Source organism: Mastacembelus armatus, chromosome 22 (genome assembly GCF_900324485.2).
Source record: "Mastacembelus armatus chromosome 22, fMasArm1.2, whole genome shotgun sequence".
Classification (NCBI taxonomy): Eukaryota; Metazoa; Chordata; class Actinopteri; order Synbranchiformes; family Mastacembelidae; genus Mastacembelus; species Mastacembelus armatus.
Genome location: NC_046654.1, coordinates 12,787,910 through 12,807,193, shown reverse-complemented (window position 1 = coordinate 12,807,193; position 19,284 = coordinate 12,787,910). Strand labels below are relative to the sequence as shown.

Genomic DNA, 19,284 nt, shown 5'->3' with positions numbered 1-19,284 from the left:
GTTCACCTTGCGCGCTTCATCCTGGACGCCTTGGATGGACGCATTATCAACTCAAAGACAGAAAACAGCCGCACCCCGCTCATGTACGCTGTCTGCCTGCAAGACCACGGGACCAGGGCCAAGTTCACCCGGCTGTTGCTGGAGAAAGGGGCAGATGTCAACTGCCAGGATGAGGATGGCCGCACGGCTCTGAGCCATGCCTGTGAGATGGGCAACCTGGATGTTGTCAAGCTTCTGGTGAAGTTCAATGCAGACCCGGACATCTCTGACGCCTGGGGGAACAGCTCTCTCATGTATGCTGCCTTTTCTGGGCACAGCCAGGTTCTTGAGTTCCTGGTCCGGGCTTTCAAGCGACTGGGACTGAGGCTGGACAGAACTAATAATGCCGGGCACTCAGCCATCGAGGTCGCCAACTTCTTCGGACACAGTCAGTGTGTCCAGATTCTGAACTTTCCTTGCCGGAAGACTGTTGGCAAAGATGAGCCACTTGCTGATGCAGGTACTATTGGTGATGTAGATTGCCGGCTCCCCAACAGACTCCCCAGACAGGTCCTGGAGAAGTTCTCCAAGCAGTTAAATAATGAAGACCAGCTACCCACAGTATTTCAGAGACAGCTAAGAATTGGAGAAAACAGCGGGCTGTGGAACCGCTTCAGATATCCCAGAAGAGAGTCTCAGGAGGACAACCACTGCCACAGCTGGGCTCTTCCTCCTCAGCTAGAAAAAAGCCAGACAGAGGGAGATCACAGCGCTCCCTTCACTTCCAAACAGCTCCAAAACTGCCAGCTTAGAGAACTAAGAGGGACTAAAACAGTGAACTCTCTGCCTGAGCCAAGACAGAAAGATGTCAACCGAGACACTGGACTCCCAGAGCAGACACCAGAGAGTTTTCCTCGGTGGGGAAAAGCAAAGTCATTTAACCTGGATCTTCTGGGCAGCAGAAAGCAGTCCTATCAGGGTGATGTGCATGACACAAGCCTGTCAGCCAGCAAATTAAAGAGAGCCTCGCTACAGGATGAGAGATGCCTGATAGACAAGATGGAATGTCAAGGAAATGCCCGGGCCCTGAAAAATGAGGCTGACAAGACTGTCTCAGTGCCAAAACCTCTTTTAACCAGCAAGAGTCAGTCCGTGAGAGCACATGAGGAGAATGCCAAGTTGCAGAAGGAAGAGGCTAATGACACAGCTCCATCCAGTAGTAGAGAGCAGCAGAAGAGGGGGAGCTTTGGCCCGGCCAGCAGACACAACAAACTGTTGTTTGCCAGAGGGGACGTGGAGTCAGGGAAAATCCCCGGCCGTGCACCAGGATTCATGGGCCTAGGGAGCAGACTGCTGCGTCGATTCACCGCACCAGAGTTCATGAGGATGGTGATAGACTGTTCATCAGGCTCATCAAATGGCAGAGGGCGGATTTCCCGCTCAGAAACCTTCCCACTCTCTCACACACATCAGCAGGTCAACAGCCAGCCGAGCGTTGACAGCATCAGTGGAGTGAAGTGTGAGTTTGAAAGCTGCTCGTCTCAGTCCACGCTCAAATAGATGAAGAGCAGTGTCAAACAACAGAAATGGCTGGTAGTGAAAATTTTACAGTCCTCACAGTTTCATTGCTTGGTGATACTGTTTATTCTATTACTGAGGATATATTAATCCTTTGCATATGTTGCAGTTTGTTTGTTTTTTTTCAATGTTTATTAATATAAAAGAAATTTAAAGCTAATTGTTCAATTGCGTTTAGCTGCACACAATTTTGCAATTTTAATAATTTTTAAATAAACATCATTCTGTGAGGTACTGAAAGTAATTATTTTTGTGTCACATAAACAGGATTGATATTATATGATATTAAATGTATTTGATATTGCTTCTGTGTCTAAAGGGAATATTGTATTTTGCTTAAAGATACTCAGTGTGTATTGTATGATTCATGCCAAATGCCTAATAAATTCTTTAAACACCAGCATATCCAAGCTGTATTTACGTATGCGTGAGAGTGAGGAAAATGCAGGATTAAATGAATTCCGATTCAATACGCATCATTTATTGATTTATACAAAATTAAAATGTGTTATTCTCTTTTTCTTGAATGATCCCCACAGAGATAGAAATACATGAAACATGTCAACATGTATTCGTGTCAGAATACAAAGACTATGTGCAAAGTGTTTCTCAGCAGGCGGACGTCCTGCAGCATCACATGCCAGGCCTGTGTGCTTTATCTAGGCAAACAAATGCAAATACAGTCATACACAGCCTTTTCAGGAGCGACACACACATCATGTGGTTTTTAAAAAGTCGGTCACAATATAAAGAGGGTCGTATCAGAAGCAAACACTGAAGTCACCTCACACACACCCATGTGCTCACACACACACACACGCACACACACACACACACACAGTTATACATACAGCTATACACTCACATTTCAAGAAAGTATCATTTTCAGTTCACTTCCTGTAGTCAATCAGCAGGTATAAGAACCTAATGTTCAGCATTTTTATTTACATTATTCATTTATCTGCTTATGTTTCAAGTCCATAGTCAATAATAAAACCTTATTTGCAACTTTACATCATAAAACAACCCACAACACCTTTTGGAAATAAAGAATAAATATGAAAAAGAGAAACATGGTACTGGTGATTTTCCAATAGCCCAATAGTAGCAGCTGGGCTTTCATCTTACCCATTTATTATGCTAAGGAGAATTGTCTTTCACATCCCAGTTTGGTACATATTCAAGCATTCACATTAGGCCAGGTGTGCCTCCAGTTGGCCATGCAAAGAGTCTGTCAGTGTGTGTGGAGTGTACTGACGGGTTGCTGTCCAGTTTCCACAGCAGAGCGCGTGAGTGTGCAGAGGTAACTGTATCCGTCTTTAATAATGTCACAATGAGCTACTGTGGTTTAAGACCTAACACCAGCTTTATATGTTTTACAAGGCTAGCAATAATGCCCACTATGAACACTATAAAGGATCTTTAAAGTAGCATGTGTATACATATGAGTATACAGAATATTCATTTTTGCTATCAGTTTAATATGCACCATGTCGTGTCATGTGGAATCTCGCTGACTGCAGCAGGAAGCCAATCGATTTCCAGATCAAACCGAGTTGAGAGATGAGGATTTGCATGCTGCCTTTAACTCACTCCTAAAGTGCTTCTCTCATGCCCAGGACCATGCAGTATCTGTCAGCCCAACTTGCCATCATGCCACCATCACGCTGGCAGCAACATGCTGTCTAGGTCTGCCTCTCTGGAGCTGATTGCCCGTTTGGGTTCGGTGCTAGAGGAATTGGACCTTAGTGCTGGCCCCCGTCCAAGGCCTGGAGAGGTCTAACTGAAGGTGGATGTTGGGGACCGGGAGCCCCATAGGTGTCAGCAGCGGGACATGCGCTTGCGGTACTGCTCCACCAGTGGCACCAGGCACTGAGGTGAGCCGCTCTGCAGCAGGAAGGGGTGTTCCAGCAGGTCGGTGGCGCTGGCCCGTTCTAGGGGATCCCGAGTCAGCATGCGGTCCAGGAAGTCTTTTAGAACTGGGGAGATCTGGACCAGAAAGCAAGGGACACATATAATTAATTTAAAATCTTCATAGTAGCCTAGTTTTTTTCAACACATCTGTATTATTATTGTAAATAGCCTACCACAAACAACATAGCTCGAAGCTTTTATTGATAAATAATGTTACACCTGCCAAGATGTAGGTATTTGGTCTTAAACAGCTGCAAACAGCCAGTCTGGAGGAGGAGCCTAGCTTGATGAGACGTTCCACTGGATTAATTTCAGGTGTGACCCTGTTTTCCACTTCTACCTGCAGCAGAACTTTGGGCTCCTTCTTAGCTGACAATTGTTTGGCTGTGAGCATATGTAAGTTTTTTTTTCTTTACTTATATGTAAGTTCAGTTTACCTAACTGTGAGCAACATTTACTTTTTGTATATTGTGCTGCTTAGTTTAGTGGTAACACTCATGGCAAGTATTTTCTATCTATATTTAATTTAAAAAAAGAAAAAGCATAGCTCCAATTAACACCTTACATTTTACAGTAACATACAAAATAACAATTATAAGTTTGACCTGATGCGTGTATGAGAGAAATGCTCAAAGAAATTCCAGTTCATCCAAATAATATTCCTCAAATCTCACAGTTGAGATATTTTAGTCTGGACTGAAGTGGAGGATGAACTGATGGATAGACCGGAGGTGGAGCATGGCTAAGAACGGGTCCCACATTGTTTTTAAAAGACAGAAAACGTTGTGTGTAGGTGTGAGTGTCTGTTCTCATACCTGGCTGACGTTTCGTACAGTAGGTGCTGGCTCATCCCTCAGCCTCTTCATAGCTGCTACGGGGGTTTCACTGAAGTATGGGGGCTCTCCATCCACCATCTCCACCACCATGATACCCATTGACCACACATCCACCTAGTGCACCATCACACAGTTAAATTGTTTAATAAATCTTATACTTTTATAATTAGATATTATTGCCACTGTTGGCATTTACACTGAGGTCACCATTGCTGAAGTGAATCTGAACGTGTGCCGCCTCACCTCAGTGCCATATGGTGATTTGGAGATGACCTCAGGAGCCATCCAATATGGTGTCCCCACTAGTGACTTCCTCTTAGGGATGTCCTTACTGATCTGAGCACAGAAGCCAAAGTCTGATAGCTTGACCTGTGGAAAACAGCAGAAACGAGTTAGTATTAAAATAGCAGTTGCAAAGAGAAACAAATGAAGAAGAAGCAACATGGCATACTCTTCCATCTAATGTGAGTAGTATAGAGTCACTCTTGATGTCTCTGTGGATGACTCCTTGTGAATGGAGATAGGCCAGTGCCTGCAGAACAGCTTCACACACTGTGGCAATCTGTTCCTCACTCAGTCTGCAGGACAACACACACACACACATAAACAACTTTACACTAATATTTAATATTTCACACTTTTCCATTACGAGTTGCAACGAGAAAGGTGAAATTCATGAATTACTACATATTAAGGCATGATAAAGAGTACTGGTTCAAAACAAGTCCCACATAGCACAATGACTAAGTTACCATGCTAATTATTCTACAGTGTGCAATGCAAACATATAAAAGAGTCATTTTCAGTTGGTGAGCAAGGTCAGATGACCACTGAGAAGAAAACCATGGCAAGGTAGAACTTAACCCAATATATGTATATGTATATATATATATATATATATATATACTTCCTGCATTCATATACTGAGTTACTATTTCATAATTTAAGAATATAAGAAGCTTAAATAATATTGTAGTAAGGAAAAGCATTGTTGTGTAAATATACTGATTATCTTATTCCTTGACATGCAGTGACTGGGGCAGCTGGCTCACTTTATGTCATCTCGCTTGAGAGACAGTTTTTTCATCTCTTTGAGTCATGTGATTTAACCCTGGGGTCATAGTATGGCGATTGAGCCAACCATCTGTTAAAAATATAAAATACACTGGCAGGTCAAGACAAATTCACCTCAATAAAATTCTGCTGCCTGCTACTGGTCGATATGTTTTCTTTATTTGTGATGTGTGCACTTCTGAAAAAATTGACAACATAAAAAATCAAATTGTAATCCAAACATTGCACAAATTGAGTTACATTATTAAATTATTTTCCTCTTAAAAAAAAAAAAAAGCTGCAGGCTGAGTGCAGGAGAAGGCTGAATGACTGGTGGGATCAGTGCAGATCACTCACCAGTCGATACCACACTACCCCCTGGTGGTTGATTTCATTATTAAAGATGATATCATAACCACACAGAATGCACCAAATGCAGGGACTAGAAACATTTTCTCTTGGTGTTATGCATACCTGGTTTCAGACACAATGTTGGTTAGTGCTCCACCCTGCAGATACTCCATGATTACCCACAGCTCTTCCTCCACCAAGGCGGACTTGAACATCTCCACCACGTTCCTGTGCTGGTAGTCCCTCATGATTACCACCTGCAGCACAAAACCTTCACATTAGAACCAAACAATGTGGCCAGATTTGGGTTCTCTGACATAAAAGGGGGATTCTGGCACTTTAATTTAGGACTTTCATGAATGTTTTCTCTCTCATGTGAGAGACATTCAAAATACTAAAATGTCAGTGATCTGAGTTTTAGCCATACTTGTGAGTCAGCCTCTGAAAACCTTGGACTGCAATTTTTAGTAGAAGACATCGCTTCCTAGTAAACTCCTAAACTCCTCAAATTCCATGTCGTCAGCAAGTAAAGCACAGTTTATACTAAGAAAACCCACTCTGAGGTCACCCATATGACATCGTTTTCTCAGTCTTTACAACACTTTCTCCTTCACAGACTATTATTCTAAATTATTTTATATATAAAACTAAGTATTAAATGCTTGATTCAAAGAACAGAAACAATGAATCCAAGTTGCTGTAATCTTGCATAGATTATTTGGTGATTTGTGTAGTTTGTTTGTGAGAATCACTTTATATCTTGTTTCATACTATACCTCATTAAAGAGCAACTCTCTCCTCTGCTGACGCCGCAGGTCCATCATCTTTACTGCTACCTGCCTGCCACTGTGCTTCTCTGTGGCGATACACACCACCCCTGTTGAGCCCTCTCCAATCTTCACAAAGTTTTCCAGGTAAGACCGTGGATCACCCTTGTCTACCACCATTTGCAGGGCGGCCTTGAACTGTTCATGGGTTACCTTAGGTGGGTCTGGGGGCGGCCTGGGTGAAGGGTGCTGAGGTGGTCTAAAGGCAGGGGAGCAGGTGCCGGGGGGACTGGTAGCAAGAGAGCCTGTAGGTGATGGTCGAGGTTGAGAAGGGCTGTCTTGCCGGGGATAAGGAGGGTTTGGGCATCCAGAGTGTCTAAGAAAGGGATCTGGACCACTGGGCCTCAGTCCCATGTTAGGAGACAGGCCCAGGGTGTAGCTAGCTGAGGAGCGCACTGTTCGCTGGAGTCTGATTCCACCCACAAGAGGGCTGCTGGTGCCAGTGGGCAGGAAGCTGGAGTGGTACCTCACTGTCGACTCTGCCTGCACAATAAGAGAAAAAGATCAGGAGCAATTTCTGTGGGGGGGGTGAATTCATGACAAATTTTGCAAATTACAAATATTATAATCTATACACTATTAGAAGGAATATGTATATATAGTGTCATTTATTGATCATATATTATGAGGGCACTTAATAGCTGCAAAGATGGTAAAAACTACAGGTGTGTCAGGCTTACTTTCAGGTCATAGGAGGAGAAGGGCCTCCCTGGACTGTTCTGTGGGTGCATGTACACTGGTACGTTGGGCCGGAGTTCTGCGGTGACTGTCCCTTGATCTCCTTGGGGTTGCTGTATAGTCATAGCTGGGCTGTAGAAACAAGCTATAGGTCTCTGATTTGGTGGCATTCCCCTGGGTAGCTGAAAATCTCTTGCCCATATCACTCTCTCCTGAGGGCTGCCCACCTCTCCGCTCATATAAGCCCCGTGACTTGGCATTGGAATGTTCTGGGCCTGAGCAGGATGTGGAGGTCCCTCCAGGGAGCTGACACTGACTTCATAGGTGGACTTGGCCTTTGGCAAGATCCCATTGGGTTGTAGAGTGATGCTCTTCTTCATGCCCAAGTAAGGGGTGTTAGTCTCACTATGTATGTTCCTGGCCTTGTCCCTCCAATGCTCCTGACCCGCATCCTCATCATCTTCATCATCCTGGGTCAGGCCCTCATACTGATAAGTTTCTCCCTCATTCACCTCCCCCAGTCTTCCCAGAGACTGGGCCCTCTTCCTGGCTGAGGGGCTGCTCTTCCTCAAAGAGTTGGAACTGGTCACAGACAGGCGGCTCATGTCATTGATCATGGCTGAGATGTACTCCCCATGACCAATCATGCTCCCACGCACAATAGTCTGAAAGAGGAGAGGCCTTTATCTTTATCACATTGTGCATGCCATAATCACATTATAGAAAGATTTTGGACTGAAGGGATTAATGAGGGTGACATAATCACTGCTCAAAGGAGAACTAAATTTAGACTTGAATCTGTAAAGGACATCTTTGTCCTTCTTCAAAGACAGCAACTTAAAATCTTTTCCCCTGTGGCTTCTATTCTGACAATACGCTGGCTATTACACCAAGCAAATGTTTCAAGAGATACACTACAAAGACAGAGCTTCTACAAATACTCCCATATTGTAAACTTCAGATAACACAGAGCTGCATCTATTGGCTTTCAGATGGTATGTATGGTAGTTACCTGGAGAGCAAAGGCCTTAACTTAACATGAAACATAAAATGATCAGGCAAAGTTGTTTTGCAGAAAAAGTGTGGCAGCTGTAAGAGAGAGTGTAGAGTGGCTTATTAGTAAGTCTGAAGGTAGAGTCGTGTTCTTTTCACAGCCAGTCAACAGCCTCTACTGTTTCTCTGGTTCAGCGCTATTACATCTGCACAGGGGGGAGAGGTCATATGACATCTCCTCCACAATAGTGCCTCTCTGAGAGAAGTGAGTGCAGGTGATAATAGCCTTGGTGAGCTTTTCTATTTTTGAAAATGTTTTAACATAAATCAATAACACATAAGTTTCATCTTTTTCCTGTTAAGCAGTGATCCGAAATGTTCTGTATTTTCATCCACAAATTTTATTTTCGCGTAGGGTCTTGCAGTCCACACCAAAACCCTATCTTGACGACACTATTAAAACCATAGATCTGATCACGGTCTGTATATTGCACAGCACTAATCACATCGTGATGTTAAGGAAGTGTTTGTGTTGTCTCTCTTTTTTCTGGAGGCTCATTTATACAGCACGGTCCATGAAGTGTAAAAAATCCTGAGATTTGCAGGCTTTATCACTCACTGGCATTTCCTTTGCTGTACCTACACTTTTTATCCATCCTGCTTGACATCTGTGGGAAGGCACCATGGACTGTTATTAATTGCCCGCACGGAGTAATAAATCTTGTGGCCCCTCTGAGTATTCAATATTGTACAGTCGGTGTACACAGCAGGGTCATTAGCCCAGTCCCATGATAAATAGGAAAGCAAAAATATGGGGAGGGGAGCAGGGGTTCTTTCCATGTTGTCATCAGAGGATTATAGCATTTTCTGAGACAGCAGGATCCCTCTGCAGCACTGAGCGATATGTCTGCATTGATATAACCAGCAGTGTGTCTCTGTGCATCAGTCTCACTGACATGAAAGCTACATTTGAATGACAACTCATTGTGCTTACTGAGGCCCTGGTTGAATGGTGTGCTAGACATTAGAGATGAGTTCTAGATAAGGTTACAGGATCCATAAAGAATTGAACGGAAGGTGTGGTGTACCTTCTTTGGCCGCAGCTCCACTTCTGTGATCCTGGATGGGTCCACCATAGGTTTGGGCCTCCGCAGGTTCTCTATCAGGCTTTGCCATTGGGTCGGCAAGCCCACAAAGCAGCCACGCTTTGCATCAAAAGAGGTGTGAACTCGGTGCTCAAAGTTCTTGGGCGCTGATATCTCAGGCCTCTTCTTTTTCTTCTTGCGGAACATCCTCACGTCTACGAGGACGGCAGCTTCCCCGCTTCAAGATGTCTCTGTAGACAAACATAATCAGGTTTTAGTCTACTGCACCCAACATCACTTCCAATCTGTTTACATAAATTTAAACTTGACATTTGTATATAAGCAAATTCATTCAAAATGTAATTCAGTTTGATAAAGAAAATGACCACTAGTTTTTACTCTACCCTGAGCCTGTGTAATTAAATCAAATCTCAGAACAGACAATATTTCCGGGCAAATGTTGCAAGAGACAAACTACAAAGAGAAAACACTGAAATGGCTAATTTAAGAGCTGGTTCATGTCTGGGATGTGTATGTCCCATGCTGCCTTGCTGGCTGTCACGAGCTTGTGCCTCTGAGAATCACTCCAAGGAGGGCGGATGGATGCGTAAGCATGTGTGTAATGAAGGATATCTGGTCAATTAAGGCTTATTCATTCTCTGTGCCCTTTTATAGATGAGCAGCAGCAGCAGGCCCACAGGCATTTAGTGCATTAGGACGACATGTGCAACGCACATACACAAATACTCATCCATGCACACAAATCACATTTATTTGTATATATGTGCAGGTTTGTGTATGTAAACACACACAAATTTACGATGGCAGGCTATCCTTTAAAACTCTTTCATATCCCATCATAATTAGTAACTTGTGTGCCCTTGATTGCAGAGAGGGCAACCACTTAATCCTTGGATGGATGGTCCTGCGTACTAGTTTACTGGATGTTCAGCTTTAGTTTCCATTCAAGTGTAGGGAGATAATTAAATGCATTACATCTCATTTCCTCGGCTGCACAGCTCTACTGAGAGATAATCACTCACATTTAAGTCTAAGGATTAGTATTAATGCTGTTTCCTGTAGCTCACAGTTTGGAGGATGTCCTAGCTAGTCATGCTTATGGTGTGACTGTACCAGTGTAGCAGTATTGGTCAGTGGGTCTGCCACTGTTGGTCGAAATTGAAACGGCTACCTACTAACTTTGGCTTTTCCTGTTGTTTCACCGTGAGATCAACATTTGTGGTTCACATAGAAATATCTTGACAACTATTGGATGAAATTTGAACTCTGATGATGTGGTTTACCCTTTTCGTTATTCTCTGTCAGCAGAGAGTTGAAGTTTTTACATTGTCAGTTGAGTGAACTTCTGGTTTATGGGTTGGCAAAAAAATTGACCCACTGACATTTGCCTCTGGCACTATTATGAGGTTTTAGAAACTGAAATATCTCAATGATTAATGCTAAATTCCAATGAAATTTGTTACAGACATTCATGATAACTACAAAATGAATGACACTGCCATCAGCCCGTCTACTTTACTGGCTTTAATTACTAAAATATAAGGAAAAAACAACACATTCGGCTAAGATTTGAAAAGGGAGCTAAAGGGTGTGTAACCAAAATCAGAATACAAAAATACATAAAAAGAACAAAACTTTCTTTTATTTAGCTTTCTATGCTGAAAATTAACACAATTTACTAATTTGCAAATGCTTGTGAACTAAGTTGATGAAAATGGTAAACATTATATCTGCTAAGTAGATATGTTAGCATCCCCAATATGAATGTGCTGATGAGCCACTAGCATAGCTGGACCTGAAAGGCCAACACAGTAGCTCACAAGGTGCCCTGAGATTATCAAATACAATCTCCCATCATGCACTGTGAAATGGTAGGAGATGAGGAAATGATTTTTACAACCATCCGCAGCTCAGCAGGTGATCCCGCTGATAGTCTCTTCTCTTAAACCTCCATTCTCACACCCCACTTGCCCTGCTACATCACCGGAGGGTAAAAGGAGGTCAGGCCCATCAGCTGAACCTGGCTCAGATGAGAGCGAGGGGGGGATAGATACTGCTCAGAGAGGCACATTACCATCCAAGGATAATTCAATCACAAGACTAATATGCTAAGTGTTGTGTAAGAGTATCACTCTGTGCTCTCCCTATGTACATAATGTCATCCTGGGAAGGACTTTAATTCTATCTGACAGGGACATTATGGTGTGAGGGCTCTAAGGAGGTTTGGGAGAGAGGAGCTGGGCCCAAGATTAGTCTGTGAACTGTTTGTGAATTTCCCTGTTGTGGGACCTATAAAGGTTCACCATAACTTCTTACAGATACAGAGACCCACTCGAGAAAACCTTAAAACACACAGAAGAACTTGATCTGTGCTTTCTTTGTGTGTGTGTCTTTTTCCGCTGCACAAGAGACTGTTTGCTTAGACATGTTCAACGTGCAGATGTTGGCATTGCCTGAACAAATATTTACCCATAGCGCTGATGTATCCTTTTACAAGAGATCAATCAATATTTGCTCATGCAAACTGCTACGGTCCTTCACTGCAAGCAGTAATGGGGTGAAAGCAGCAAAAACAGGACGGCTGCTTTGTATGGTACTTTGTGAAGTTTCATCATTTCAAAGCAGCAGCACACAGAACTTATCACAGGATTCATTATTCATTCTTGACCACTGTTCCACTCTGTGGAAACACAAGCTAACCACTGTGATATTAGAAACGAGTACAAAAACACACTCAAACACTTTGCGGATGGAATTGAAAAGTTGATGCAGTTATTGATTCGCAGGCTTTAATCACATGCAGCCGGCCCTAACAGACCTTTCTGACTCCACCAAGCTTATGACTGTCTTACACAGACAGATCACAATATGCTATTGATTTCTCAGCCTGTCGTATAATATTCCATACGCATAGAGATGAACTTGCACAGAACACAGTCGCACATTCTGGTCACGTCCCTCAAAACTGCAGGAACTTGACCCTGTGCAGTACAGACTGGTCTCGAATCTATCAGTCAGCCAGCTACTGTCAGAATATGAAGAGCCAAAGAGGATGAGGTCACTCCATAAATTTGTGCTACATTAGGTATTTCTGTCTCTACAACATGACCTGAAAGCACACAAATACAAAAACAACAAACATCACACAGAATAAAATAACACAAACAAAAAGCTGTTTGTAGTAAATCTGACTAAACACAGATCTTAAAAAAATGATGATGCATGCAAATCATAAAAACATGCAGAGAAATTCCATTTCTCTGCAGAAAGTCCCCATTTAATCACATCCCTACTCCAGGCTCAAATGAAAATCCAATCACAGCCTTACCCCTCAACTGGAGCTACTTCGCCTGGCAGAGTGACCAGGCCTTTCCTGTCATACAAAAATGCAACCAGGCAATCCATATGTTTCCCCACAGACTATATAACAGCAGAGGAGAGGGCATGTTTGCTTTCCTCTCATGCTGAAATCACCCAGAGCAGGAGTTGTGGATGAGTGGGAGGGGATCGAGAGATAAAAGAGACATTGGATTTGCTCAGTGTGCTCTGAGCTCAGTTGAATGACTTTTTTTTTTTCTATTTGCCCTGCTTTCTGCTTCTGTCGTTTTTGTTGGCGTGCATGCAGAAATGTAGTGAGTGTGCAGGTGACTGTGCTTGCAGGATTAGCATGGTGTTCAGTCTTTCACTGATCTAATTTTAGGACACATCATTTCCCCCCTCCCCTGCTGCACCAGACTCGGGTTTATTTTGTACAGAATTCATGTCAATTTGTGGGGTGGGGGGTGGAGATGAGGTAATCCTTTTTTTGTGTTTGTCAGTGCATGTATAAGCATAATCCAGCAATACCGAATTACAGGGGGGCTACGTCTATTTCATAGTAGCATACGTAGCATCAAGGTCTTAACTGCTGTTTTTTGGACTCTGCAGTGCAGTGTAGAAGGCTTAGAGATTGGTCTTCTATCAGCTTCATTATGATGACCGTTTTGCCCTTTGACTGTAATGAGACTGCCTCTCAAGGGGAGGGGGAGTCTTGGTTGGTCATCTCTTCTTTATGCTTTGTAAAACACACACATGCACACAGACACTGAGGATTGTAAAAAAAAAAAAAAAAGCACTGTACGTGAGTGGGCAGTACAATAGCCGTGTTTATGATTTAAGTTGATGTCTGTTCTCTCTTTGAAGTCACCTCTGCACGCATACGATTGTCAGTAGAAGACAACAAGTGATGTAACAAGCTGCATTCAGTGACACGCAATAACACGGTGTTGCCATGCATATTTCATGCCAGTGGTCTGGTGCACATCATGCACGCACAAAGCACTGGGAATGTAAGGAAAGTTGGAGAATGTCACGTATCTGCAACCACTGTGAAGTCGCCCACTGTACAAAGGTGACTGTGGTTAGCAGCAGAGCCTTGTTTTTTTTAGCCCCATTTCTGATGCTCCACCACTTTAAGTCAGATAATGTAGAACTCAGCAACTGTTGTATAGATTGCCATGAAATTTTGTACAGATATTCATGACCTCCAGAGAGTGAATCCTAATAACTTTGGTCCCTTGAATTTTTCTCTAGCACCACCATGAGGTTGATATTTGTTTTTTTAAGCACAACATGGGTGGATTATCTAGAAATGTGACACATAGCCCCCCCCCCCCCCCCCCCCCCGTAAGTTCTATCTACTATCTAGTTATATCTACTGCCATCAACAAATCAAAATATTTAATTTGCCTTAACCTTTGGTTTATGATTAAATACATTAAGTAAGGACTGTCTCAAGTTCTGCCAATTAGCAATTGTTAAAATAGTGTTCATATTAAACATAATATCTCCATTAGTACACCAACATTATCATACATCTCAACCTCCATTTCTAAATACAGCCTAACTGATCCACTATCATGCTATAGACTCTTCATCTTGTTTGGAAAGTTACTCACTGAAAACATGGGATACACAGGAACCTGAACGAGCTGAGAGAAAAGTACAGGCAAAGTTGTGCTGTGCCAGTTTTTCCTAAAGTGGTATAACAGCAACTTTCTCAGTCCACTGTGTATGTGTGTCTTTGATGAAAGCTCCACTCAGGGGTGATAATACAATGTGGAGTGTACCCCAGGGCATGTGAAGTGACTAGTTTCACTGTACGGCTTTATAAAAAGTAAAGTACCCAAGAAAGTCAGAGTTCAGAGAGTGTGCCCATGATAAAAAAAAATGTCAAAGGAAAATAATTCTGTGGAACAGGCAATTAGAGCCATATACATTTACGTTTTTAAAAGTGGACATTAAGCAGAGATTACTCATATTCACACGCTGAGGTCCACTGATGGTGACACATCTTTGGGTATTTCAAATGTCACCTAACTCGCACCGAGCCATCATGTGTAGTGAAACGTCTGTTAGAAGCGGCACAAGTCAGACAGGGTTCAAAGTCACAAAGCAGTGCGATTCTGAGGAAGTAAACAACCAGAGAACCTGCCTGTCATTTTCCCCTGCACTGAATGAGTAAGGAAAGGCCTGAGGAATGAAAAGTGTATAGTAAAATTTGATGTCTGTGTCCAATGTGGGCTGTCAGTTCTTCAAGGGCAGACATCTGCGCAGGAGTGCACATCAATCATGTGCTAATATTAACCGGAGGAAACAAGGAATGAAAGGTCAGGTCAGGAGGAGGAAGAGCGAGGGAGGAAAAGAAAGTCTGGACACTCAAAAAAGGGAAGATGAAAGGGAAGGGAGAGAACATAGAGGAAAAGAATGAAGTTGCTGAATAGATGGACAGATTCAAACTTGCCAGTGCCCTTAAAATGAATATTCTCGTATTTTGTTTTGATTGAACATTTAACTTCTTTTCTGCATCCTCTTATCTGCAGTAAACAAGACAGAGTAAAGGGGATTTGAGGACAAGACAGCAGCATCAATAGAGCCCTTACATCATTCTGTCACCTGACATACTAGCACTGACTCTCCGGGATGAGAAAACGGACAGGAAAACTAGTTTGTTTGGCCCCTGCAGCGAGGAGCATGGACATTAATGTGCAGTAAAAGCTATAGTCTCTATCTACTTCAAACACCTTAACATAATGACATTGTAAAAACAGCACTTTAGTGTCCTTAGGCTTTCGGGGATGTTCTACTGATGCTGACGCATCACTCACTCCTAACTCAGGACGTATGTTCCCCTATGCAGTGTAACAATATGTATTCTAATGGCTAGAGTCAGGAGAGTAAGGAAACACAGCACTGACCCACACTCTGTTTAATTAAAGCTCCTCTTGGCTCTCACAAATGCTTTGAACAATTTGACGCTCTGCTGATAAAAACGTTTGATCATCCCGGACCAATGGTACGAGCCCAGTTCTTCTCTCTCGGGTCTAATTTATTGACGTGATGGTGCCTTGGTGCAAGCCTTCCTGTAACGTGCATGTGCTTATGAAAGCTTTGATTTATATTTTTTGTAGCCCAGACCTCAGCGGGTCTCTGCCAGGGACAAAGCACTGACCATTTTTAACCTCTGATTCCTTTATGGTATCAATCTGCACAGACTCTGCAGCCCTCTTCTGTCACCCAGCATGGGTGCTGTTTCAGCCCAGAGAAGGGACTCATGCCACGCTGTCCCAATTTAGACTCAGAGCCTGTTTTAATCTTTAGTGCTTGACGTCTCATGGCCCGGTGGCTAAGCTGGTAATGCACGCTGTCATGTCCTCTGGCTGACATGAGCGTGGCAGGAGCATTCTTGAAAACATTCATGCACACAGCAGATCATGAGACAGTGAGTTACCACCTATACACCTGCATGCATGCTCATACTTGTGTGAGAGGTTTCTATCACTTCTTGTCCTGTCAGTATCCCGCTACACATGCCTGGGAGCCTGTGGGAGCATAAAAGCAAGCAGGGCCACATGAGACGCCCTGCAAGAAAACAAAAAACTAACGATTTCAGAAGACGCCGGAGTGCGCACACCACCCTTAGTGAAGCAGATGTCCAGCTGTGTGTGTGTGTGTGTGTGTGTGTGTGTGTGTGTGTGTGTGTGTGTGTGTGTGTGTGTGTGTGTGTGTGTGTGTGTGTGTGTGTGTGCATGCATCAAAGAGACCTTCTCTGTCACCTCCTCTACCCCATCCCTCCTCCTTTTCCTCCTTGAATATCAATGAGTAACCTGAGACACAAACACAGGGTAGTTTCAGACTAGCACAGTCTCAGTTACATCATTGTCACTAATTCAGAGAAGGCAGTTTACGTTGATCGCTGCTGGATCTATAAACATTTGACATCCATACATGTCAGTATGCTACACACAAACACAGCACACAGCACCGGGTGCAATCACAGCTCTTAGTTTGAGTGAGGGTAGCACATGCCTGAATGTTGTGATGCTGTCGATGACAATGAGTGCAATTGGACTAAAACTAAAATCTATAGGCTTCTTTAAAACACCTTAGCCCCGCATTGATTTTCACTGGAGATTTTGCATCTAAATGAGAGACTAATAGAGAGACTTCATGAATTTGTTTTCTACAATACGGAGCAGACTGCATGGTTCAAACATTGCCTCCCATGTTGATGCACGCTGTGGTACAACTGGCTTGAAAATAATTGTATTGACCAATAGAAGTAAATGTTGATAAGAGGAGCTTTGTCCCATGTCGGCCTCCTCTCACGTGCCACAGCATCCATCTGCTGGAGTGTGCATATACAGCAGCAGCTTGAATCCTCAGGCGCTGGTAGGACCTGACAGATCACCTGGGTACTACACACTCTCTAGAACATACAACTGTAAAAACCAAGAAGCTCCACTCTGTATTTGTCATGGATGACCCGTCTAAAGAAAGATAACATCTTAGGGCTTACTGAGTCCTTTTCTGTGCAAATGAGGATGAGGAGAAAAAGCAACAGAGAGTGGGAGAAAGAGGATGTTGGGGATTTTGAGGAGGAGGGGTGAACAGAAGGTGAAGGCTCTTGTTTTGAGGCGCAGTCCTTCAGTATATCCAGCAAGACTCTCACAGTCTTCCCCTTTTCCCTTCTTTCAGCCCCACATCAGCACCTGCATTCTACTCACATTCTGCTCCATCTCCTCCTTCACTTCCTCCACCTCCACCACGGCCGATGCCTGCAGATGCACACACTAGCCTGCTCTTTATCAATGACGTTAAGCCTCTTTTCCTCCTCCTCTGCCCCACTACCCTTCTTTTACCCCACGCTCCTTGCCGTGGAGAGAAGGAACGGAGCTCTGGAGTGATAAATTATTAGAAGATCAGTCTTCCTCCTTACCTTGCCGTCCAGTGAAGAGGAGAGCCTCGCTCCTCCAGGAAGGATCGGAACGGAGAGTGCGCACATACACACTCACATACACTATTATACACTGCTCACTGACATCCACGCACACACGCACACTCGCATAACGCGCTCTCTCTTTCATACACGCAAAGACGAGGAGGGCTGGCTCTCAAACAAGCGCGCACTGCAGGCTGCCGCTTGCCTGGGAAAGCCTGACGCGTTCCTCCCTCCAGGCAGACGCACACGCTGCCATCTCAAAGGCTCTTTGTTGGGGCTGATTCATCCTCAGCTCCGCGGCTGAGTGCTGGTCCCTGCTCCCGGGGACACAGGGTGACGGTACAAAAGAGGGACAAAGCCATGAAGAGGAAAGGCAGCATCCAGGAGGAGAGACTATCGCGGCACCGCTCTCCTTCCATCGCTTCCCCCACCACCACCACCCTTCTCTCCTCCTTCTCTAGCTCTCTCTCTTTCTCTCTCTCATACACACACATACATTTCCTCCTCCCTCTCCCTCTCTCTCTTTTCCTCCTCCTCCTTTCTCTCCCTCCCTCTTTATTACTCCCCCCCTCTGCCTCCTCCCACTCCCTCATCAGGCTGTAAAAGAACTGATAGCAGGGTGTGCATGTGTCTGTGCGCGCTTTCCAGCTGGTTTCCAGTGTCTGTAAGGAAAGGAGAGCTCCTGTACACCTCATCACCTGGAATACCTTTCATCCACTCTCCCCTCCCCCTCCCTCTCCCTCCCTCTCCCTCCCTCTCTCTCCCTGTCTCCTCTAGACGTAACGTGAGTGACGTGAGAACATGAGGGTGCTGCTGTTCAGTCAAATGTATTATCCATGCAATGACAGGGTCAGGGATGGCAGATGGCGGGAGGGGTTGTTGTTGGAGTGTGTGTGTGTGTGTGTGTGTGTGTGTGTGTGTGTGCGTGCGCGTGTGTGCGCGCGCGTGTGCGTGTGTGAGGCTATTTCTGTAGAGGGTGCAATCTTCGTCCTTACAGTCTCTTTAGAGACCACTGTGACCCAAAAATCTTTGGGGATGAAGGCACAAGATAGTGAAGTTCCAACGCTGCTCCAGTCCAGCATCATCATTATTTGACTAAAACATTCCCTTCTGTTTCCCCCACAATCATTTCCTGAATAATTTATACAGCAGCTAAGACCAGACACAAAGCAGGAAAATGTATTAAGGTCAAGTCGTGCAGAAACTGCTTGCAGACTGAGCCCGATTTGGGGCATGCATGCAATGCACCGCGTCCTTGCAATGGCACTATAATGGATGTAAATAATGATCTACGTCTTTGCACATAAAATAAACTCAAGTGGGGAAAAAAAAAATCCACTGAACTCGATCTGCATAATAATGACAGATTTGCCTGCTGGGGGTATGGCAGGCATCACCCCTCCCTCTCTCTCACTCCTTCCTTACTTGTCAGCATTACTGTCACACATATTTCTTGGCGTTGCTATATTTTACTGTCTCATAAAACTTCCATTTTCCTGATTTCTCTAGAGTTCAGAGCCGAGACCAGCAATCAGTTGTGTAACGTGTTTCTTCATGTGCACAAACGTGAAGGTTATCACAAAAACAGTCCTGTTTGTTCAGCCTATCTGAGCTGACCTGTTTATGTACTCGCACCTATCTCTGCTTGGACAGATACAAAGGAGCACTGCATGGGTCAAAAGGTCAATTAATGAAACACTTCTGGCTGC

General features: G+C 44.0%; 1 protein-coding gene across 1 annotated transcript; it reads right to left on the bottom strand.

Annotated features, from left to right (window-relative positions):
- Nucleotides 1–3,378: 3,378 nt before the first annotated feature.
- Nucleotides 3,379–17,704, bottom strand: pak6 (p21 (RAC1) activated kinase 6). Its single transcript, XM_026304932.1, has 9 exons — nucleotides 17,573–17,704; nucleotides 9,298–9,545; nucleotides 7,219–7,881; nucleotides 6,488–7,021; nucleotides 5,835–5,968; nucleotides 4,759–4,885; nucleotides 4,551–4,676; nucleotides 4,287–4,421; nucleotides 3,379–3,546 (listed from the first exon to the last, which is right to left on the bottom strand). Exons 2-9 carry the CDS (start codon nucleotides 9,499–9,501, stop codon nucleotides 3,379–3,381), a joined length of 2,091 nt encoding a protein of 696 aa, XP_026160717.1. The 5' UTR covers nucleotides 9,502–9,545; nucleotides 17,573–17,704.
- Nucleotides 17,705–19,284: the final 1,580 nt, after the last annotated feature.